This window comes from Primulina huaijiensis, chromosome 17, assembly GCF_012295235.1.
Source record: "Primulina huaijiensis isolate GDHJ02 chromosome 17, ASM1229523v2, whole genome shotgun sequence".
In the NCBI taxonomy this organism is placed as follows: domain Eukaryota; kingdom Viridiplantae; phylum Streptophyta; class Magnoliopsida; order Lamiales; family Gesneriaceae; genus Primulina; species Primulina huaijiensis.
In genome coordinates this window covers 7,258,136-7,282,971 of record NC_133322.1, presented here as the reverse complement: position 1 = coordinate 7,282,971, position 24,836 = coordinate 7,258,136, and the positions used below count along the sequence as shown (strand labels likewise).

Genomic DNA, 24,836 nt, shown 5'->3' with positions numbered 1-24,836 from the left:
TTTTAAAGCTTGAGCCCGGTCCTTTGGGAGTTTGGAATGAGTTATATAATCGATCAAAGAGGTCATCCAAGAATTCTTATGGGCTGACGGCGTATCTTCATCAATAGAGACAACCAACCAGGTAAAACACAAAACTTCCCGGGTGCTTATGTCTGACATGGAAGCAACCATTTTGGCTAAGGTATCGACATCCCCATTCTCTTCCCTGGGAATCTGCTCGATGCTCTAATCAATTAAAGATTCCGCTCGGGCTGTGATGAGCCCCAAATATTTGAACATTTTTTCGTTTTTGGCTTCATATGCTCCTTTGATCTGCTGGGCGACCAATTGAGAATCAGAGTAAATAATGACCCGGGAAGCTCCGACCTCCCGGGCGGCTTGTAGTCCTGCCAGAACAGCTTCATATTCAGCTTCATTATTGGTGACCCTGGAATCGATCCTCAAAGCTAATTTAACCTTTTCTCCTGATGGAGCAATCAAAACTACCCCGACCCCGCATCCTGACAAGTTCGATGCACCGTAAACAAAAACTCTCCATAATTCTTCCTCTTCCGGTTGAATCATTTCTATCAAGAAGTCTGTTAATGCTTGGGCTTTTATAGCCACCCGAGGTTTATACTCAATGTCATATTCCTCGAGCACTACTATCCATTTAACCATTCTTCCCGAGACTTCAGAATGTGTCATGATTCTTCCAAGTGGGTAATTGGTGAGAACCACAATTGGATGTGAAAGAAAACAAGGTCTCAGCTTCCGGGCAGTCACTACCAAGATCAGGGCTATCTTTTCTACTTCATTGTACTTTAGCTCTGCTCTTCGGAGGGCATGACTGACATAATACACCGGTTTTTGGTCGGTCTCTTCCTCTCGGATAAGTACAGAGCTAACAGCATACTCTGTGGCAGACAAGTAGACCCACAATTTTTCTCCGGGCTCAGGCTTTACCAGGATGGGTAATTCGGCCAAATGCTTTTTTAGATCTTGAAAAGCTTGCTCACACTTCTCATCCCATCCAAACTTCTGTGCCTTCCTCAAGACTTGAAAAAATGGATAACTTCTGTGGGCAGACCTGGAAATGAATCGAGATAAAGCAGCAATTCTCCCGGTTAATTTTTGCACCTCCCGGATAGATTTGGGAGAAGGCATGTCAAGCACTGTTTTGATTTTTTCCGGGTTCACTTCGATTCCTCGGTCCGTTACAAGAAAACCCAAGAATTTTCCACTTCTCACCCCAAAAACACATTTGGCCGAGTTGAGCTTTATTTCATACTGCTTCAGGGTGGCAAAGGTCTCAGCCAGATCGGCAAGAAAGCAAGAGACTTCCCGGGTCTTGATTAAGATGTCATCCACGTAGACTTCCACATTCCTACCAATCTGCTTCTGAAAGACATGATTCATCAGTCACTGGTATGTGGCCCCGGCATTCTTCAATCCAAAAAGCATGACCACATAGCAGAAAGTGCCTCCAGAAGTTATGAAACTTGCTTTATCTTGATCTTCCCGGGCATGGAGAATTTGATGGTACCCCTGATAAGCATCCATAAAGCTCAATAATTCGAACCTGGAGGTTGAATCCACGAATTGATCAATCCGGGGAAGCGGGTAACAATCTTTGGGACAAGCTTTATTCAAATCCCGGAAGTCTACGCACATCCTCCACTTTCCCATAGCTTTTGGAACAAGGACCACATTCGAGAGCCAAGTAGGGAATTGTACCTCCCGAATGTGGCCGGCCCGCAGCAACTCTTCCACCTGTCCATCAATGACTTTATCTTTCACGGGGCCAAAATGCCTTTTCTTCTGCTTCAAAGGTCGGGACTCCGGGATAATATTCAATTTATGCTTGGCAACTTGGGGTGAGATCCCGACTAACTTCTGCTGAGACCAAGCAAAAACACAGATGTTAGCTTTTAAACAGTCCAAAAGACTTACCCGGGTGGAAGCATTAAGGTCTCGAGCCACCTGGATATGTTTCCCTGGCTCAACTTCTACCACCTCCTGCTCCTCCTCGGCGACAAATGCACCTCCCTTTCCTCAACCACCTCCTATACTCGGCTCACTTTCTTACCCCTGTCTTTCTTCCTTGCCCTTTTTTGATCCACGCGGACCGTTTCCTCATAACATTTCCGAGAAGAAGGCTGATCTCCCTTGACCTCGCCGACTTGACCTCGTACCGGAAATTTGATTTTCTGATCGTAAGTGGAGGCCACAGCCCGCATCTCGTTCATAGCTGGTCGCCCAAGGATGATGTTATATGAAGACGGGGCATCCACTACTGTAAAAAACTATCATGACCGTCTTTCGCAACTCTGCAGTTCCCAGAGTTAATGGCAATGTTACTTCTCCTTCCGGTACACAGCATGGCCCGCAAAGCCAAACAAAGCTGTCTCAACCGCTTCCAGCTGGTATTCGTGCAAATCCATTTGTACCAAGGCTTCCTTGAAGATAACATTGACAGAGCTGTCATTGTTAGCGAAAACTCTTAATACATCATAATTGACAACCCGGGCTTGGACAACAAGAGCATCATTATGGGGTAGACTGATTCCCCTAAGGTCTTCCGGGCCGAAAGTTATGACCGGCTCATTCCTCCCACTCCCATCAATTTCCAGACACTCTTTTCTACTTCTCGCCTTCCGAGCTCGGTTGGAATCGCCATCCGTAAATCCCCCTGAAATCATCTTTATTATTCCTCGAATCGGGGAGGAGTCATTCTTTTCTGGTTGCTTATTTCTCCTCTCCCGGGAGCTTCCTTCCTCTCTCCTGCTCCCACTCGAGAAATCTGCCGATCTTCCAAAAGTATCAGGTCCGGGGCGTCGGGCTAACCAGGGTGATTGCCTAGGCCCACCGTGCGTATTAGATCCTGGAGTAGAACATCGATTGGATTCTTTCTTTAATGTTCGACACTCACTAGCGTCATGGGAACATTCTTTATGAAGGGCACAAAACCCTTTCTTCTCGAGTTTCGTCAGTCGTGCCATTGAATTCGGGTGCTAGGCCATATCTGAGATACATTCTTGAATCTCCCAAACCCGGGCAATTCTCAAGGGGATATGAGAAAAATGCCCCGAACCACCCTTCTTATGAGCTTTCTCCTCGGGCCTAAAAATCCGGTCTCCTCTGGCTCTCTTTAAATCTTCTCTTTTTTGGTTTTGGGTATCTTCCATGTTGATGTACTTTTCTGCCCGGGATAAGAGATCTTCAAAGTCTTCGGGCAACTTCTTGGTTAGAGATCGAACGAAATCTCCCTCTCACAACCCTTGCATGAATGCAGTGGTTTTTGTTTCGGGGGCGCAGGCAGGGACATACAAAGCCACTCGATTGAATCTTTTGATGTATGCTCTTAAAGTCTCATCCTGGCCCTATTTTACTTCGAACAAGCTAAAAGCGTTCTTCTTATATTTATTGCTGCTACTGAACTGGTGCAAGAATACTTTTTGAAAATATTCGAAATATTGAATATTTTGAGCCGCCAACCCTTCGAACCACCTCTGGGCCAAGTCGATCAAGGTGGTCAGGAACACTTTATATTTAATCTGGTCCCCATAACAATGTAGCATGACCATATTTTCGAATCTGGCGAGATGTTCTTCAGGGTCAAAACTCCCGTCATAATCCTTAATCCTGGCTGACTTAAAATGCCCGGGAAGTGGCTCCCGGATGATGATATCGGAGAACGGGAAATCCTTGACAACAACTCGAGTTCTGCTCCTAGAGCCGACTTGCCCTTCCAACACTTTCACCTTCTTCCGCAACTCTTCTAATTCTTCTGCCACAATAGGAGATTTGGAACCAGCAATCGACTACCTTTCTTCCCCCCTTCTCTCTTCCTCCTGCTCTTCTCGCATATGCTCATGTTCTTGCTCTGATCGGGTAGAATGATGAGCAAAGGGTTTCTTTGCCAAGGCTGCCTCCACAGCATCAGACACAATCTTGGCCAACTCTTCATGTGTTAAGTTAACAGTAGGCCAGGGACCAGTGGGTGGTGGGCCACCTGCACCAAAAAGATGTGTATTATTCTCTTCCTGAATCCGAGAAGTTTCTTGATTCGTTCTCCTGGTAGCAGCCATATCAACGCCTTATAACTCTAGTTTCCCACAGACGGCGCCAATGATGCAATCCGGGTGAAATGAAGGAGCCAGGTCGGGTACTCCACCGAATCTGCTATCAATATAATGAAAGAAATAAGAGCAAGATGTATGGATCAGAAGCTTTTTTCCTCGGACAACAGGAATGATCTGCACCCAAGAAGATAACCACTTGAATGGGCGCCGGAGGGGTATCCGGCGTGGCCACTCCAATGCTTAAGTCACTGAATGATTTAAGCAAAAAACCAATGTAACCAGGTGATGGTTGTGATATTGGTGCAAGAGTGTAGGCAATAAATGAGTAATAAATGGGGGTGTTTAATATCCCCATAGAGAAAAAATAAATGCAAGAAAGGAACCTGGTATTTATAGTATGAGATGCAATGATGACATCGTTCTAAGTGCTACCTACTAATTATAGCATGGCGGCTTATAAACCGTTGTCGTAGATGTATGAAGACAACGGTGATAAACTGTTGTCGTAGTTCTTAAAAACCGTTGTCTTATAGCAACGACAACGGTTTTTAACCGTTGTCTTTTATCGCATTCGACAACAGTTTGTCAATGTTTTTAAACCAATGTCTTTCGCTGCAATATACAACAGTTTTACGACATTTTAAATATGTGGTCTTTGGATTTGATTTAAATCATTTTAAAACTGTTGTCTTATATATATAATAATTTTACCAAACCGTTGTATATTATATTTAAACCATAAATTGTGTAATTAATTAAAAAAATTGGGTGTGAAATATATATCAATTAACCCTTATATAAAATCAATTCAAACATCAACATACTTGATCAAGAACTACATGCATGAATTACAACAGAAATATATCATTCATAAACTTGTAATCTATCAAACCAACAACTAAAAAAAATATGTAACCATATTCCAAAAAATTTTAGTCAAATTCACAAAAATAAAAATACACTACAGCCAAGAGTTGCACATATCAACTCCAAATATCTTCTGTAGCTTGTTGGAATGAATTTCTCTGCTGGTGCATCTTTCAAAATATCATTACAGTGCCTGTGAAAATAAAAACCACTGCACATAATTTTAATCATTGTTAATTTTCAACACATGCACAACTTAGCATTAAAACCATTAACATATAGAACAAGTCATGTATAAAAAAGCAAAAAGTCTTGTTAGAAGACAATAAGCCATGAATTGAGAACAATATGCAATAAGTTTGTAAAAAAATCACTACAACTACTTAACTGTTATGAAGATCCAAAACAGTTCCTAATGACAATTAATTATCAAAAATAATGGTTGGATTAAAATCTGCAACAAAAAATGGTTTAAAATACTTTAAAACAGACCTCAGGGCCTAGAAAAATTTTGATATAACCTCCCCGCAAGTAGGGCATACCAGAAAATTTAAAAACACACAACAACAATATATATTCGAAATAAATATAAATACGACTATACACCACACCTATCACCTACACAGCCAGACCATACATCACACCTATCACCTATACAACCATCAAGTACAACACAAACAAATACTCGGGGCATCTCCCCGGAGAATAAACTCTGATAAAAGACTGACAAGACTCTATTACACATATAAATAGATTAACAGGGGACTCCAACACTGACAACCAAGACCATCCCCAAAACATCCCATAAACACCTCAAAACAACATCGAAACAGCCCCAAAACAGCATTTGAAAGCAACATGAAAACAGCACCACAAAACAGCCCATAAACCTCTTAACACCATTTAAAGAAGCCCGAAAACAGCTCCCATGACAGCCCATAATTCAGACCCCAAAACCGTCCCCAAAACCACTCCAAAACAGCCTCCAAAATAGCCCAACTGCTCCAAAATCACCACAAAAGAGCCTCCAAAATATTCTCAAAACCGCTCCAAAATCATCTCCAAGTTCACTCACAAACAGCACAATACACAATATATGTTCATATATAACATTGATACAATGAATCTCAAACCATTCCATGAATCAACCAAAAAAAATCACATTTTTAGCAGCATTTCAACATAAATATTATCACTTTCAAATGCAATTCCTCTTCTCCACATCTTCAATCCTACCTCAAGTTCCAACTTATCTTTTTTCCCAATACATTCGAAGCCCAAAAACCAGTAAAAGAAAAGAAAAAATAATAAAAATGGCAGCTGTTAGTTGTTACCTTTGTAGCAGTCAAAATAATTACAACATTCTTTCAACATATCCCGAAAGCAATGAAGAGATCCACATGTCATGAACCAACAAACGTGCAACAAAAAAAATCACATGTCAATCCAGTATCATTTGTATTCTTGATCCAAAAACTGAAAGGAAAAATGCGAGAAACCAAAATAATATCACTTTTGAAATACACAGAAAAGATGTTATAAAAATCTTAAAGTAGAAACAAGAATTTCACCCAACTTAAAAGCTAAATAATGTGCAAAATGACTATTTCTGAAACAGCCCGTAAACATGTTAAAAGGTATAACAATAATGTCCAAATCCGTTCAATATGAGCTGTATTTTTTCAAATAAGATGAACTCATGTCCTACCTATTCATAAATATGATCATGTATGCATTCGGCCAGCTCGGTGCGCACCTCATCAATTTCTTCCATAGAATACTCCGTTTTTGTGAACTATGAACACACACAAAAAGTATATTAGTAAAAAAACACAACTTAATGAATTTTCAAAATGATAAGTAGCTAGACAAATTGTAATTATTTTAGATAAGCAAGATAATATTACTATCGATCGTAGTGAATCCCCCTCAAGAGTTGCAACTTCTTCAGTAATATGCCTCATGAATCTCATCGCGTAATAACCACATTATTTCTCATCCGGTTGCCTAGGAGCCTATGTTAAAAAATTTCAAATTGTTAATGACAAATATACACATTAAAAAATTAGCTCGAATGAGAAATACACATACCTTTATGACTTCCCATTGTACACGCTTTCTTCCTTTCCTTCCCTTAGTTGAGTTAAACAATCTCAACTCCCTTCATTAACATTGAACATAGTTGATATATGAGTGTTTTTTCATTAAATGACATGCATCATTAAAATGGAATATGAAGTCACATTTCCACAACATATTTCCAATCCTCATCGCGAATGCGATGACTTAGGGAATCCACCAAATAAAAAATCTCCTTATAAGGCTCGATGACAATGAGAGTCTAATGAAAAATACACAAAAACATAATAATTGTATGCAATTCACTAAAAAAACAATTGAAAAATATATTAAGATCTTACTTACCCACAACAACTTGGAACCAAAACCAATTGATCCATTGATGCACCACTTAGCCTATCCACTAAAGAACTCGCCCTTTTGTTCAACCTTTCAGTTTTACCTGTTTTGTCGTGTGTATTTTTTTGCAAATTTGGGATGCTGTGTGGATTTACGAATCTGAATTTGTCAATCTTGTTTTCTTTCACCATCTTTTTATAAAGATGCCTGCCATTTCAAGTAAAAGAAAATAAAAACTATACTACATACTAAACTAACAAATTATATGCATCTTATATAATAATATAAGAAAAGAACAAACAAACTTTAAGTTAATCGAAGACTTACCAAATGTAGACAACTACACAATTTCCTGAAATTGACTCCAAGTGATACAAAGGATTGATGTCCTCAAAGTGCAAGTTAAGTTCATAATCATATGCAAATATTTCATGATATAAAAACTATATGTTGCATTTGTTATCACAAGATGACAGCTTACATACCAGTGTACTTATCCTCACGCAACCTGCATTCAAACTTGATATGGCCCTGTCGTCCTCCAAAATACTCCCCTACTCCTCTGATAGTACACCCTTCAACAGCCTCAAATAAGATCCAACACTTGAAACTACAATAAAGACCCCATATAACCGTCAATATAATGCATCTCAAACAACGAAAGCAACTTAAATCGACTCGGATAAAAATCCAAAATCGGACAGCCTATAATCCGACTTAAATTCTGGAATTTCGATCTCAATACCTCAAGAATCGAAGCTTAATCGAACAACGGTTATTGAAAGGTCACTTGGTAATATGATTCAGCTGAAAAAGTGATTTCATACCTTGTCCTTGATGGCGAACGGACGGGCGGCGGCTTTGATTCGGCTGGGAAAAAGGAGGGCGATGGGAGAGGGTTTGGTGTGTGTGTGTGTGTCGCGACTTCTATTAGGTGTAAAGTGTGTGTTATGCGAGAAGTGTGTGGGGATAAGTTGGGATATTGGTTTTTATAACAACAGTTTTTTAAACACTGTTGTTAAAGGATTTAGAGTGTTGCTTTGAAAGCTATTTTTTTTATTAATACGACAACGATTATTTTTAAACCGTTGTCTTAGGCCCTAAAAATGTACATAGACAACGATTTTATAAACCGTTGTCGTAGCTACTAAAAAAACCGTTGTTTTTCACTGACGTTAATAGACAACGGTTTTTAAAACCGTTGTCTTAGCTGCATAAAAACGCGCTCATAGACAACGGTATTAATAGTCGTTGTCGTAGCTACTAAAAAAATCCGCTCATAGACAACGGTATAAAAACCGTTGTCGTAACCCATAAAAGACAGCGGTTTTAACAAAAACCGTTGTCTTAGCTAAATAAAAAACCAGCACAAATACAACGGTTTTCAGTCTTAGCAACCAAAAAGCATGCCCATAGACAACAGTTTGCTAAAACCGTTTTCATTTTTTAAAAAACTGTTGTCTTTGACAAGGAAAAAATTCAAAAGGAAAAAGACAACAGTTTCTGATAAAGCCGTTGTCTTTTGAGTGTGGTTGAATGTGGAATTTCTTGTAGTGTGATTTTTATTTTGATTTTAAAAGATAGTAAAAATTCAAAAAATATATGAAAAGTTTTTTAAAAAAAATTATCAATAACAAATGTATATGTTATAAGCATGATTATTTCATTAAATTGTATAACTAAAAAAATTACATGCATTTGATAGTCAGAATCAATCATCAATCAAAACTCTAAATATTTAATGCATGAAAAAAAATATTAATGATCAATTAAAAGACACATAAGTTATTTTCTACTGTACAAAAAATATATTACATAATCCTTGTAATAAATATAATTATAATGATCATTGAATAGCATTTGTCAAAGTATAAGAGCTTTTACATATAATATTTTAATATCTTTATTTAATTATTTTGAAATCAAACTAGCAAATTCAAGAAGATATATTTTCTAGATTTCGAATCCAACTTCCTTCGATCTTTCTTGATCATTGTACAGAACGTACACAGAACTTCCTATGGAAATGAGAATAATCAGCCGGATTCCCAGTTCACATCTTCATCAGAGTCTTAGATCAATCGCCACTAAAGGAGAATGATTCATAATATAACAAGTGGTTTTAACTATTTTCGCCTAAAATGACTTATCTAGACCTGCAGTCATCAACATGGCTCTTGTTATATCCAACAAGGTCATGTTCATCCGCTCCACCACTCCATTTTGTTGAGATGTGTAAGCCATTTGATGCCCTCTTGTTGACAAAATGTATCAAATCCGTCACTGGTATATCTCTTTCATTGTCAGTCCTCAAACACTTAATTTTCTTTTCAGAATCAAGTTCAACTCGCGCTTTGAAATCTTTGAAAATCTGGAAAACATCTGATTTCTTCTTGATTGTATACACTCAACATCTCCAATAGAAATCATTAATGGACGAGAGAAATTATCTCGCTCCTCCTAAGGATACAACTTATGCTTGCCAAACATCCTAATGAATCAGCTCAAATATGCTTTTGCTTTTGGCATTTGAAGTGTCAAACTTTAATATGTCTTGTCTACTGGAAACACAATGCTCACAAAAGAGTAGTGACACTTTTGTAAGTCCCGGCAGCAATGAAACGTCTATCATTTTAAAAGTGCGGAAATATTTTTTTTAAAAAAAAAGCCCGCAATTACAAAATAACATTTAAAATAATCGTATTTATTTGCCAACAAGAACGACGCAGTTTAAAAATAACTAACGTCATCCAAAATCAACGTAAACGTAAACGTATAAAAATCATAATATCATCAACATATTAAAATGTGTATCCCCTCTCAAAAAACATGAATCGATATGCGGAAAAATAATGGTCCTTGGGTCGTGTCACCGCACATCCCGCCTGTCTACTCAGTCTTCGGCACCTCCGGTCCCCAGATCAAAATGCTCACCTGCATCACACACGCCTAGTGAGTCTAAAGACTCAACACACCTGTACCAGTAATAACAAGTACATATACGTAGCATACAGCAGTGAAAAATAGCATAATCAACATACATTTCATGAGCTTAAAAACATGAACATATCGTGTCGTGTAAAATCTTAACGTGTCAAACAATGTCTCATCATGTTATCAGGTTGTATGCGTAACCGTGACCTGTCAAAACATGGTAATAGCATGTATCATCGTATCAGCATATACGTGTTAAAATCTTAATTTGAATTCCGTTCATTAGCTGTAACTTTCGTATCATCATGTCAGTCGATGGATCCATCTACGTGTAACCACGGTACCGGGCGACGGGAGACATCAGCGACACTCTCACCCGTCAACTGAGACCGGGCCTATCATATCATCATATCATGTCAATGGAAATACGATCGTCGGGCTCTCTCTGGGGCTTTCTCCCGTAAACGGGCTCCCTCTGGGCCTTTTCCCTCACGATATCTCCAATCATATCATCGTGTCATCGTGTTAGTCACAACTAAGTCACTTCCTTCAAAACGTGTCATCATATTCATCACTTAATAAAAGCATGCATATACGTAATTTTTCGTTTAAACTAGATGTTGTGACCTGAAATTAACCACACAAGCCAAGCCTTTAAACCACATTCAAGCCATGAATTCAAGGAGAAATTTGAAGAACCATAACAACATGTTAATGGTGTTTAAGGCCATCAAGAAGGCCATAAACACGGATGTAATGGCCTTGAATGAGAGCCTTTTCATCTCCCCTCCATGTGCCTATAAATACCATGCATGATGACCAAAAAGAAGGCACAAAACATTCACAAACATTCTGAAAATTTCAGCAGAAAAATAGCCATACTTTCGAGCTCCCTAGCAGTTATTTTCGAAGCATCGCAGCAGTCGAATTCTTGTCCGGTTCGACACAGTCCAGCAGCTTTCGTGTCCCACTTTTAGTTGTCTTTCCTTCAAATCTTTGAAGATTATCATCAGGTAAGTGGGCTTTTGCTATATATATTTCTTCGTAAGTGGACTTTTGTTATACTCTTACGTACACTTGCATTTCATAAGTGTACTACTCGATATATATACCAACATACTTGTTTTTCGTAAGTATGTCCACATTTGCTTAAAAATACATTATGTATGTTTCTTGAGACTCGATCGGCATGATATATTCGTTCCTATTTGTTATGAAAATCCTTGAAAAGTTGTTGTTGATTTTGGAAAGCATGTTTGAAATATTTGAAATGCACTGTAATGATTCGAATTAGAAATGGCAAGGAAATTCCGATATTTGATATGTTTTGTTTAAGCCCCTGATGCGGTATTCGAATATAACCGTTCTTTTGGCCTCGCCCCTTAGAGGAGTAACATATAGGGGACTGATCAGTAAACCATGAAAATGAGATGATTTTCTACGTTTGTACTTTGTTTATATTCGACTCAACATGCTTACTATTGAAATTATGATTCCATTGAAATTATGATAATATATTTGTATAATTATCACCTTGATATTTATTATGTCCGATCGGCCCCCATTTACTGAGTATTTCCCAAATACTCACCCATTACATTCCCACCTAGATAAGAACGAGGAACAAATCGAAGATAAAGAACAAGAATACTTTTGGGGATGGTGATCCGATTCAAGAACAGTCTCGTTATTCTATCTTTTAGTTAAATTATCGTATTTTACGCTTCCGCATTTCATTTCAATTGCATTGTAAAGACGATTATTGAGTTATGTAATAGACTGGCTTTTGGTTATTTGATGTACTACATGGCTTCTTGTTATACGATTTTAAATTGTTAAACAACGCCGATGACACGTCTCGGTTTCGGGGCGTGACATTTTAGTGTTATCAGAGCCGCCAGGTTCAAAATCCGGCTGGGATTTTCCCGGCGTGCATATATTACGAATAAAAAGGATATCAAAAAAAAATCTAGTTACCAAGTAACTTAGGACTCTTAATTAGACTTCCTAGCGTGGAGCCTGGGGTTCAGTCTTATTTTGACTTCCTCATCATAATCTAGCACATGAATAACATCTTCCATGCATGCTGAATCCTTTTGGAGCATGAATTCCCTATGAAAATTTCCGAACTTTCTACTCTTGGAAATTTTCTCGGGTGTTGAAACACTTTAAACTATCCGTTAACGTTGATATCCATCTTATTCTATTGTTCTAAGCCTTTCCATTTGTTTTAATTCAGGAAATGGCTTCAAATTCTTCTATGCCTCGCAATCGGACCACAGCTCGCATGAGTGTTATACTCGTCCCTACCAAAGATATTATCATTAAGGACCTCCGAGCATCTCTTGCTCGAGAACAAAAAGACAACGGGAAACTGATTGCAACTTTACATACTCTACAAGAAGAAAAGCACGAGCTAGAGGAACAGAAAGCTCATCTCCAGGCTCTCTTGGAACAGACCTCTTTTATAGCAGTTCAACGACATCAGCAAGATGCATTAGTCATTCAAGAACTACAAGATTCGGTGCAGCATCTAACTATGCATAACGAACATTTACAAGATCAGGTTCAACAACTTCAGGATGCCCTTATCGACTTGGAACCTGAAATGTAACCAATAGAAGAGCCAATGAAAGACGAAGCAGTAGGAGATGGCGAGATTTTAGATGAGTGAGGAATTAGTGTCGCTACTAGTTGTAATAAGGATTTATAATCCATTTGATTTCTCATGAATTTTCTCTCATTTTGTGCGTCCTAAAACTTGGATTTGTATTGCTTTCCCTTTTCATTTGAATCAATAAAAAGTTTATTTGGTTTTATCAGTGGTCGATTTCATTTCATGTTTGACTCATTGATATATGTTACCAAACGAATATCTCAGAAACTTGGACACCTGTAGGATATGGACGGAAGACCGGTACGAAACAACCGCAACCCGCGTTACAGAAATCGCAACAACAACCGTAATAATACCAACAATGAAGAGAACCTACCTCCGTCGCCACCACCAGGATTGGGCCTAAGTCAAGTTGTCTTAATGGTCATAGCAACTATTGTGGCCACTATCATCCAAGGGTTGGGTAACACAAACGCCAACGGCAATCCGCCACCACCAGGACCTCCAGCACATGGGGTCAAGTACCACTATGAGTCTCTACGAAAGAATCGAACTCAAACATTCAAAGGAGACCCGGACCCCGAAATTGCCCAAAACTGGATCAAAAATATCGAGACCCAACTCCACCTACTCGAGATTCCCAACGAGTTCAAGGTGGATGTGGTGACACCATTCTTAGAAGAAAGAGCAATCAAATGGTGGGAGACAGTCTCACCAGCTTTGACAGCAGATGGACCAATCACATGGCAACAGTTTAGAGATGTATTTTTGAAACAGTATTACCCTGCTGAAATGAGATTACAGAAGTTGAGTGAATTTGAACTCAAACTTTGTATATGTCTGTGGTGGAGTATACTTCAAAGTTCAACTCCCTTGGAACCTATGCACCCACTATCATGGCTGATAATACCTTGAAAATGCATCGGTTCAAGCGTGGTTTGAGCAGCCGTATTCAGTCAGCTTTAGCAGTTTATCAACCTACGAGCTTTGCTAATCTAATGGGCGCAGCAATAAGAGCCGAGACAGACATCAAACGCCGAGAGGATGAGAACAAGAATAAACGACCTCATTCTGGACAATCCTTTCAAGGGAAACAACCGTTCAAAAGACCAAATCAGTCCAGTGGGACTTTCCAGGGCGCTTCGTCCAGTCCAACATATCAAGAGGCCAAGATGTGTCCTATCTGCAATAACCGCCATTCTGGGGAATACCGTAGAAAAACTGATGCATGCTTCAATTGTGGGAAATTGGGCCATTGAATTGCTGATTGTCCCGAGACGAAGAAAGGGACATGGTCAAATACTGATATACTACCTCTAACAAGCCGAAGGAAAATAAGCCTAACGCTCGTGTGTTTGCAATGACTCAAAAAGAGGCAGATGACTCAAACGATGTCGTGGCAGGTACCATTCTAATCAATGAAATGCCAGCTTATGTATTGTTTGATTGTGGTGCCACTCATTCGTTCATATCTAAGAAGTTCACTAAGAAATTAAGGCTGATACCTGAAATACTTGTCGAACCCTTTAGAGTAGCAACTCCCACTAGTAAAACAATTGAAACACATAGGGTGCACAGAGATTGTGAGATGTGTATCAATGATCACCTATTTCAAGCTGAATTGATTCAACTAAACATGGTGGAGTTCGACGCCATTCTGGGAATGAATTGGCTATCAAAGAATCACGCAATTGTAGACTGCCGCTTGAAGAACGTCAAACTAAGGGCTCCGAACTAAAAAGAAATCGTTTACTATGGCAAAGTCAAGAAACAGGAATCCTTATTATCTGCTTCTCAGACTTGAAAAGCCATGAAAAGCAGAGAAGAAGTTTACCTAGCTATGTTAAGCGAGGTAAATGAAGAAACCAATCTTGCACTAGAAGAAATTCCGGTAGTACAAGAGTTTTCGGATGTCTTCTCTGAAGAACTCCCTGGCACAATCCCCGACCGCGAAGTGGAATTTGAGATTAATTTAGTACCCAATGCTACACCAATCTCAAAAGCACCGTACCGAATGGCTTCAGCAGAATTGAAAGAACTCAAAGAACAACTTCAAGAATTGTTGGATAAGAAGCAAATCCGACCAAGCGCATCCCTATGGGGAGATCCTGTCCTATTTGTGAAGAAAAAAAACAGAAGTATGAGATTGTGTATTGATTACAGGGAACTAAATAAGATCACAGTCAAGAATAAGTACCCGCTTCCAAGGATAGATGACTTGTTTGACCAACTCAAAGGAGCTACAGTCTTTTCCAAGCTCGACTTAAGGTCAGGCTACCATCAACTAAAGGTCAAAACATACGATATTCCGAAGACAGCCTTCAGAACAAGGTATGGACACTATGAGTTCATGGTAATGCCATTCGGGTTGACAAATGCTCCGGCAGCTTTCATGGATCTCATGAACAGGGTGTTCAAACCATTTCTTGACAAATTTGTTGTGGTGTTCATCGACGATATTCTGGTATATTCATCAAGTGAGGAGGACCACCAAGAACATCTTCGTCTCACCCTCCAGATGCTTAGAGAAAAAGAACTGTACGCCAAGTTCAAGAAATGCGAATTCTGGCTAAAGAGCGTCACATTCTTGGGACACATAATATCAGCAGCAGGAGTGTCCGTGAACCCTAAGATGGTAGAAGCAATCATGGATTGGTCGAGACCAAAGAATGTGACAGAAATTCGAAGCTTCTTGGGATTAGCGGGCTATTATCGAAAATTTGTTGAAGGATTCTCTTCAATAGCCTTACCCCTCACTAAACTCACACAAAAGAACTCTTAAGTTTCAATGGAGTGAAGAATGTGAGCAAAGTTTCGAGACCTTGAAGAAGAAACTTGCCTCTACTCCGGTATTGATATTGCCAACTGAAGGAAAAGACTTCACCATCTACAGTGATGCTTCTAAAGGAGGTTTAGGATGTGTGCTCATGCAAGATGGAAGGGTGATCGCCTACGCTTCAAGGCAACTGAAACCATATGAGCAAAACTATCCGACGCATGACCTCGAACTAGCTGCAGTTGAAACGTCTACTCGTTTTAAAATGCGGAAATAAAATTTTTTTTTTAAATGGCTCATAATTACAAAATAACATTTAAAATGATCGTATTTATTTGACAATAAAATATCGCAGTTAAAAATAAATAACCACCATCAACGTAAACGTAAATGAGTAAAAATAATGAAATCCTCAACGTAAATAAAATGTTTAACTCCTCTCCAAAATCATAATCATAACTCATAAATGCGGTAAAACGTGCGGTCCTCGGGTTATGTCACCGTACCAGGACTGCCTACTCAGAGTTCAGCACCTCCTGTCTCCTACTCAAAATGCTCACCTGCATCACACACGCCTAGTGAGTCTAAAACCTCAACACACCAGTACCAGTAATAACAAGTACATATATGTAGCACACAGCAGTGAAAAATAGTATAATCAAGATACATTTCATGAGCTTAAAAACATGAACATAAGCGTGTCGTGCAAAATCGTAACGTGTCAAAACCTATCTCATCATGTTATCATATAGTATGCGCAACCGTGACCTGTCAAAACATGGTAATAGCATGTATCATCGTATCAGCATATACGTGTTAAAATCTTAATTTGAATTCCGTTCATTAGCTGTGACTTTCGTATCATCATGTCATCATGTCAGTCGATGGATTCATCTACGTGTAACCACAATACCGGGCGGCAGGGGACATCAGCGACACTCTCACCCGTCAACTGAGCCCGGGCCTATCATATCATCATATCATGTCAATGGAAATACGATCCTCGAGCTCTCTTTGGGGCCTTCTCCCGTAAACGGGCTCCCTCTGGGCCTTTTCCCTCACGATATCTCCAATCATATCATCGTGTCATCGTATTAGTCACAACTAAATCACTTCCTTCAAAACGTGTCATCATATTCATCACTTAATAAAAAAAAACATGCATATACATAATTTTTCCATTAAACCAAGCATGCACCGTATTTATCTTACTTGCGTAAAAATCATAAACATGATGCATAAACATTTAAAATATCATAATTTGTGCTCAGGGCGCTGCCAGAACCAAAATCTCACCCCGGGTGCAAAATGACCATTTTGCCCCCGAAAACCCAAAAATTATCGTTTCAACCCTGGACCTCTAAAATTTACCCGATACTTACCAAACTCCTTAAAATGTCCCAAAACAATTTTAAAAAATATTCCTAGACGTAAACTCGAGCCAAATTCAGAACTTAACCGATTCGTTTTAAAACTTGGACCGAAGTCCCGGTTTTAACCCGAATCGACTCGAAACTTAACCGAATTCTTCCCAACTTTTTACCACACCTTATAAACATCTAAAAGACCCTAAAACCATCAAAATTAGACCTTAAAACTTTCGAACAGATCCCTTAACGGCTGCTGGAAAAATCCAGCGAGTTACTAACCGTAACCCGAGTGCACCGAATTCACGTTCTAACCTTCCTAGACCGAACCATCGAGGACCAGCCATGATTCGACCTCGCCTAGGCCTCCCTAGGACCCTACTGGACTCACTTGAAATGAACCTACAGCCCCATGCAAGCCCTCAACTCTCGCACACTCCAAGACACACAAGGAAGCACCCCTCGGCCACTAGCCCTCACTCGACGCCAACGCTTGACCACCCCTAGGACGCGACCAGCTGCTGTTGAGCCCTTCTTGACCATGCCTCAACCCCATCAAGGGCTGCACCGTGGTTTGGGTTAGGCTCTCCTACAGCCGGAACTCTCCTCACCACCCCGTTCAAGCCGCAACGACCAAAATGACACAAAATCGATCGGATATTCCCACAACTCACGCAACGTTCGACTCCAGCACTATTTACCTTAACCCATGACAGCAATAAACCTCTTCACAATGACCCTTATCAGCAGAACACGGCAGCCCTTTGCACTTAAACAAGAAAAACGTGAGTTTCATACAAAAGAAATCAAGATTCACATCAAACTTTGCTCAAAAACGTAAACACCATGTAGATCAATAAATTTCTAAACAAATACATGATTTTCAGCATATTAATGGAGTGAGTGATGAGCAAACGAAAATACAAGCGTGCCTTGATGATTTCTACGCAAGAACGTCGAAGAAATGAGCAACGGGGAAGCGCCCGAAAAATTCTTTTGCAAGAAGATGAAATGGCCGAACTTTGCTTGAGTTGCTGATGGGAAAACCGAGAGAATGGAGAGGGGAGGGGAGGTGTCGGCTGATGAAAGGATAGAATAGGTTTAGTGGAGTGTTTAGGTATTATTATATAGATTAAGATTAGGCTAATGGGCCCTAATTGTCATTTAAAAGTTTAAAAAGGAGTTTTAAGCCCAATAAGCTTAAAAATAGGCCCATTAAATCCAAACACACTCCCGAAAAATATTTCGTGTTGGAAAGTTTTTAAAAATATTAGCCGAACCCTCAAAAAGTCCCCTGATTCAATAAAATTTATGTACCGTTAAAAATTATGCTCTGACGGGTAAAAATACCCAACAAAGCTCATTTCTTAAAAAACACACTTAAAACACCTTAAATTAATTTATAAAAATCAATCTTGTAATAAAAATAATTTTCCTGAAATTTCTCCGGTCTCCGTTCCTTGTTCGAGCGCGAAATGCAACTTAAAAATCATAGTGCATGAACTTTAAAAATTTCATGAAATGAATCCTATCATGCAATAATTATCCCTAAAATGCATAAAAATAGTTAAACCATAATTAACGAAATAAACATGCATTTAATGCTTTAAAACAATTTAATAAAATAACAAAGAAATTTAATAACTTGCACGCATGTGGTTCACGTGGACCTTCAAATTTTCGGGACGTTACAATCTACCCCCCTTAAATTGAATTTCGTCCCCGAAATTCGCTTATCCTCGATACATAAAAAATTTTAGACTCTTAGTTTTAGTATCCCAATAATCCACGCTTCCGCTGCGCTACTCTGATAAAATAAGTGTTAAAATGTCCTTACGTCTCCTCAATCCTAATTAAATTTGCCTATCAAAATTCTCGTTTGTGGATCACAACTTAAAACAACTTATAGTGACTTATTTCTATTTTTCTATGTCCTTGAATTTCTTACTTTCTCGCGATTCCTCATACTAGAAATTGATGTCCAAACTTATCGCGCTTCATTTTTCTTATACAATACCCATATTGTTCATCAACATATTACTTTGTCCTATATGCTGTTCAACTATAGGTTTTAAATATTCTTCAAACCTAAATCACCGAAAATTCCTATCATTTAAACAATTCAATCTCACTTACTGCTAAACTAATCCCCCAATTTCTTAAAATTACAACATTAATTCTTAATTTTCAAAAAAATTATCCGATTTGTCCTTAATTTCGAAAATTTCACAATTACCCATAAGTTCTTGGCGTTCCTAATTCCATTTTATAGGTCTCTCGGAATATAAATTTCAATAATTTTAAGCTTATTAAACCTAAAATCAATTTTCATAACCTCGAAAATTACTAATTTAACCCAAGTGTCCCTCAAAATTTATAATTTAATCCTAAAAAATTACCTCGGCTAGCAACCACGAACCATCAGTAATTTCTTTGAAAATCTACAAGTCCCAAAGACATTCATAATTTTCAAGTTTAACTTATGACCCACGAGTAGAACATCAGTACTACTAACCGAAATTAATATAGTCAAATCATTTCCGACCTCTCCTAATGCCCAATAGCAAAATTCTTATTCATGTCTAATTCCACCAAAAAGCCAGCATACATGAAAATCATATAATTTGTCATTTCATGTCGTAACATGCATAAAAAAAAAATTTTAAAGTATCTAATCTCAAAACATAACGACAGATAAACATGTCTCGTAAAATGTATATCTTGTAAACATGCAGGTGATAGCATTAAAAACATTTAAATCATAAAAGCTTACAGACTTGAGGCTTGAAGACTGAGCGGCAGAAGCTGGCGGTCGCACAACCCTATACAGCACCCTCGATCTGATACCAACTGAAACGTCTACTCGTTTTAAAATGCGGAAATAATTTTTTTTTTAATGGCTCATAATTACAAAATAACAATTAAAATGACCGTATTTATTTGGCAATAAAATATCGCAGTTAAAAATAAATAACCATCATCAACGTAAACGTAAATGAGTAAAAATAATGAAATCCTCAACGTAAATAAAATGTTTAACTCCTCTCCGAAATCATAATCATAACTCATAAATGCGGAAAAACGTGCGGTCCTCGGGTTATGTCACCGTACCAGGACTGCCTACTCAGAGTTCAGCACCTCCTATCTCCTACTCAAAATGCTCACCTGCATCGCACACGCCTAATGAGTCTAAAGACTCAACACACATGTACCAGTAATAACAAGTACATATATGTAGCACACAGCAGTGAAAAATAGCATAATCAAGATACATTTCATGAGCTTAAAAACATGAACATAAGCGTGTCGTGCAAAATCGTAACGTGTCAAAACATATCTCATCATGTTATCATATAGTATGCGTAACCGTGACCTGTCAAAACATGGTAATAGCATATGTATCATCGTATCAGCATATACGTGTTAAAATCTTAATTTGAATTCCGTTCATTAGCTGTGACTTTCGTATCATCATGTCAGTCGATGGATCCATCTACGTGTAACCACGGTACCGGGCGGCGGGAGACATCAGCGACACTCTCACCCGTCAACTGAGCCCGGGCCTATCATATCATCATATCATGTCAATGGAAATACGATCGTCGGGCTCCCGCTCCCTCTGGGGCCTTTTCCCTCACGATATCTCCAATCATATCATCGTGTCATCGTGTTAGTCACAACTAAGTCACTTCCTTCAAAACGTGTCATCATATTCATCACTTAATAAAAGCATGCATATACGTAATTTTTCCTTTAAACTAAGCATGCATCATAATTATCATAATAGCGAAAAAAAATCGTAAAAATGATGCATAATCATTTAAAATATCATAATTTATGCTCAGGGCGCTGCCAGGACCAAAATCTCACCCCGGGGCAAAATAGTCGAAACCCAAAAATTACCCTTTTTACCCTGAACCTCTAAAATTGATCCGAAACTTACCAAACTCCTTAAAATGTCTCAAAACATTTTTATAAGTATTCCTAGACGTAAACTTGAGCCAAAATCACAATTTACCCGGTTCGTTTCAAAACTTGGACCGGGGTCCCGATTTTAACCAGAGTCGGCTCGAAACTTAATCAAATTTTTCTCAACTTTTTATCATATCTTAAAAATACTAAAAGGTTCCTAATACTATAATATTGTCCCAAAAATCTTCGTGCTGATATATCCCAAAAGAGACAAACCCCCCCCCCCCCCCCACCCCCCTCATTCTATACTCACCTTGCTACACATGGCTCCCAATCCCATAACCTTTCGATCCCCTCTAATCCCACCACCTGTCCAACCTTTAAATCTCCTCCTTAAGACAATAAGGAACCTCCTAAACTAAGCCAAACAAAAAAGAAATGTTGCTGTACGAAATCATAAATTTTCGGCCCTACCATATGATGCACACTATTATTCTATTCTTCTCCAACTCACGCCTCTATCCTACCCGACGGCACCAGCCATGGCTCGGCCTCCCCTAGACCATCCTAGGACTTTTCTGGAACCCATGAACCCATGGCTGCTCACCCATGCAAGCCGCAGCCCCAACCCCGAAAGGCAAATTCCCGAAACATATAAACCGAGTAACATCTCTTCCCTCCCGAACACCGGCGCTTGGGGTAGTTCCAGCTCGCAATGAATTTCTCCAAGCCTCGTCTCAGACCCACCAGGACCTGGTCTAAGGCTCGGCTAGGTCCCTGTGTTGCTGGAAGAACCTTGCACGCCGCTACTCCAAGAACCGAGGCACTCCCAAGGAATAAAACTCTCGATCTCTCACCCTACAACATCGGCACTTGGTTTAAGTATTCATACAACATCTTGACACTAATCTCAGCCTCTTATCATCACCTCACAGCAGCCCCTTGCACAGATTATCAGAAAACCGTGAGCCACACACAATCATGATGCGATAAAATGGTGCAAACCCGAAGGATAAATCGTGCTCTTGACTAGATCGAACGATTTCGTGAAGATATTTACACACAGCATTAATATGACGTGCATGATGCAGAGAAAGAAGTAACAAGCCTGCCTTATGATGAAAATCGCAAGGAGAATGAAGAGGAATGCGCCGGAGAGAATTGGATGGAAGAACAATCAAGAACCGTGACCTTCAGCTTGTGATTTCTCTAAAACCGTGGGGATTCTGAAGGGAAAAGGGATGTATATCGGCTGTGGGGGGGGGGGGGGGGGGGNACGTCCTCCGATTCGATAAAATTCGCGTTCCGTTAAAAAATAAAATCATGCGGTTAAAAATACCCAAAAATTCTCATTTTTGAAAAATACACTTAAAAATGTTTTAAATTAATTTATAAAAATAAATCGTGTAATTCAAATAATTTTCATGAAAATTATCCGGTCTCCGATTCTCGTTCGAGTCTGAAATGCATCTAAAAAACCCTAATGCATGTACTTTTAGAATTTCATGAATTAAATCCTATCATGCATGAATTATGCATAAAAATAATTAAACGTAAATTAATAAAATAAACATGCATTTAATGCTTTAAAACAATTTAATAAAATACCAAATAAATTTAATAACTTGCATGCATGTGGTTCACGTGCACCTTCAAATTTCCGAGACGTTACAAGCAGCTTCCGTTCTGAGAGAATTTTCAACTCTCGTTCTAACATATGCCCGAGCTTTCTATGTCATAGCACTGTTAATTCTTCTCCTGAACTAATTGATGCAACAACTAGTTCCAGGCCTTTGTGTGTTTCTCCCAAAAGTACATACAGATTTGCAGCAATTTTTTCTTCCTTCATAACCACAAGCGCACACTTCACAATTTTATGATCTCGTTCTCGATGCTAGTTTTGCACCCGATATCATCCAATTTCTCCCAAGACCAAAAGATTTTTCGTCAATACCTTCACATGTCGTACCTCCTGTATAGTGCAAATGATGTCATCAACATTTTTATTCTGATAGTATCGACCCCAACGATTTCCAAGGCATGATCATTTTCCATAAACACAGATCCTCCTGAGATTGGTTCATAATGATCAAATTAACCATTCTCTCCGAGACGTCACGTGCCACGTCACTCTTGAATCCATAATCCATGTGTCACAAAATTTGTGCATGCATTCTGCAACTATTCTTGCTTCGCTGAATAATATTTCGCCACCGCCAGAAGTACTGACCACATTTCCTTGAGAACTATTCTCGATACTCGTAGACACTTTCTTGAAGTGTCATTTACCACTACATTTAAAGCAGTAAATATTTTTCTTCTTACTTCTCGACTTTGATTTACCTCGTCTTTGGCTCTCACTGGAGTCACAGTCCATAAATCTCCCTCTTATCATCGGTAAAACATCTGTCTACTTTGAAGCTACCAACATATCTTCCTTATTCTTGCATCAGCTTTCTTCTCCGAGAACCGTAGTTAAAACATCGTCGAATTTTAAAGAGCTCATAAGAATATTGTTCGTTAAGTTGATCAAATGAATCTTGTAGCCTTTGAAGTAGAAGCTTCGCATTCCACTTTCCATCGTCTGTCATTTCCACCAGTCTATCTCAAATAGCCGTCAAACAATTATCATTTCTTAAAACTGCTTGTATCTTTATTTTCCACAGTATAAAATTGCTTCTATTGAACTTTTTTATCTCGTACCTGCTCGTTATTATATCTACAATTTAGTAGACTGGACAAAATTATTCTGCCTTAATAAAAAAATCTCAAAAAAAAAACTTTTATGACGTGGAAGATCAGTCTAGGCTGCAACCACAGAGCATACTCAGAATTTTAAGAAATTTTAAACCAAGGCTCTGATACTACTTGTTGGGACCACGTGAGGTAACTTGAGATAATAATATGAAAATAAAGTATAAAACTGAACACCGAGAGTCACGTGAAAAACTCCTAAAAAAATCATTAGGGTAAAAACAAAGAACATGATGAAAAAAATTCTACTGTAATATTTTATGGCGTATAAACATTCACTGTGTTTTCAAATAAAACATACACTCTCTTAATACAAGATAACAAAAAGCTCATAAATATTATAAAACTAAGCATTCAAATGTTATAATATGGGAGAAGAACTCGATGAAGAGATGAGTTCTGAATGAGGGCATGGAGTTCATTTATAGAGCTCCTCGTCCGTATGAAAAAAATACGTCTTCCGTCTGAACATTTTTTTTTCCCAAAATATCTATCTTTCATTCAAAAATTCAGCATGCACATTAATTGTGTGTCATCATTTGTCTACCTCATTATTATTCCACCAAACTCCATTAATTGCCGACAAAAAGAGGTACGGAACTCACAAGCGATCGAAGGAGGCGAGAGATCTACGGCGGCGGAATCAGCTCGAACGACAGGCAGTGGTGCGACTGTTCGTGAAATGGTGGAGCTGGGAAGTGCGTATAAAGGGGGAAGCTCCTTCGACACTCTTCTCTACGGTTAAGAATAAAATGGTCTTGCTTCGTGTTTCCCGCCAAAAGTTAACATGGGCCATATAATTAAAGCCCATGGTTTACTGTAAATGGGCCTGGACCAGATAGTTGTCAATCCTTTTGAGGCCCATCAATGAAAATTTACGATTCTAAAGTTATCTTTGGATCGAATAAATTGCTAAATTTGCATTTCGAGTTATTGTTTGTGTAATGTAATCTTTATATAGTGGTGATAGATTTATATTTAGATCGACACATATGTGATATTTTTATTTCAAGGGTAATACAGAATAAAAAAAATTAAAAGAGTTCTAAATGAGTTCGAGGGTATTTTTGTAATTTACAATGAAAAATGTTAGTATGAGTCTAACCTTGTTACGGCTCAAATTAAAT

The 24,836-nt window shown here is 38.7% G+C and overlaps 1 protein-coding gene and 2 long non-coding RNA genes across 4 annotated transcripts in view; 1 reads left to right on the top strand and 2 right to left on the bottom strand.

Annotated features, from left to right (window-relative positions):
• Positions 1-4,528: 4,528 nt before the first annotated feature.
• Positions 4,529-7,301, bottom strand: LOC140962528 (uncharacterized). Of its 2 annotated transcripts, none has more exons than XR_012172566.1 (5): positions 7,175-7,301; positions 7,023-7,092; positions 6,839-6,946; positions 6,266-6,726; positions 4,529-5,124 (listed from the first exon to the last, which is right to left on the bottom strand). It is a non-coding gene; the product is annotated as an uncharacterized lncRNA (long non-coding RNA). The 2 variants fall into 2 exon arrangements; XR_012172567.1 differs by having other exon boundaries at positions 6,640-6,726.
• A 6,959-nt stretch (positions 7,302-14,260) lies between these two features.
• Positions 14,261-14,638, top strand: LOC140962572 (uncharacterized). Its single transcript, XM_073421525.1, has one exon. It carries the CDS (start codon positions 14,261-14,263, stop codon positions 14,636-14,638), a length of 378 nt encoding a protein of 125 aa, XP_073277626.1.
• Positions 14,639-16,505: 1,867 nt separating this feature from the next.
• Positions 16,506-24,836, bottom strand: part of LOC140962525 (uncharacterized) — a 78,515-nt gene continuing 70,184 nt past the window's right edge. The window contains exon 2 of the long non-coding RNA XR_012172565.1: positions 16,506-17,034. This is a non-coding gene — a long non-coding RNA (uncharacterized lncRNA). The remainder of the gene's footprint in view (positions 17,035-24,836) is intronic.

Bases quoted from the DNA above. Each gene is read 5' to 3' on its own strand.
- LOC140962572 (XM_073421525.1), top strand. From the start codon at position 14,261: ATGACTCAAAAAGAGGCAGATGACTCAAACGATGTCGTGGCAGGTACC.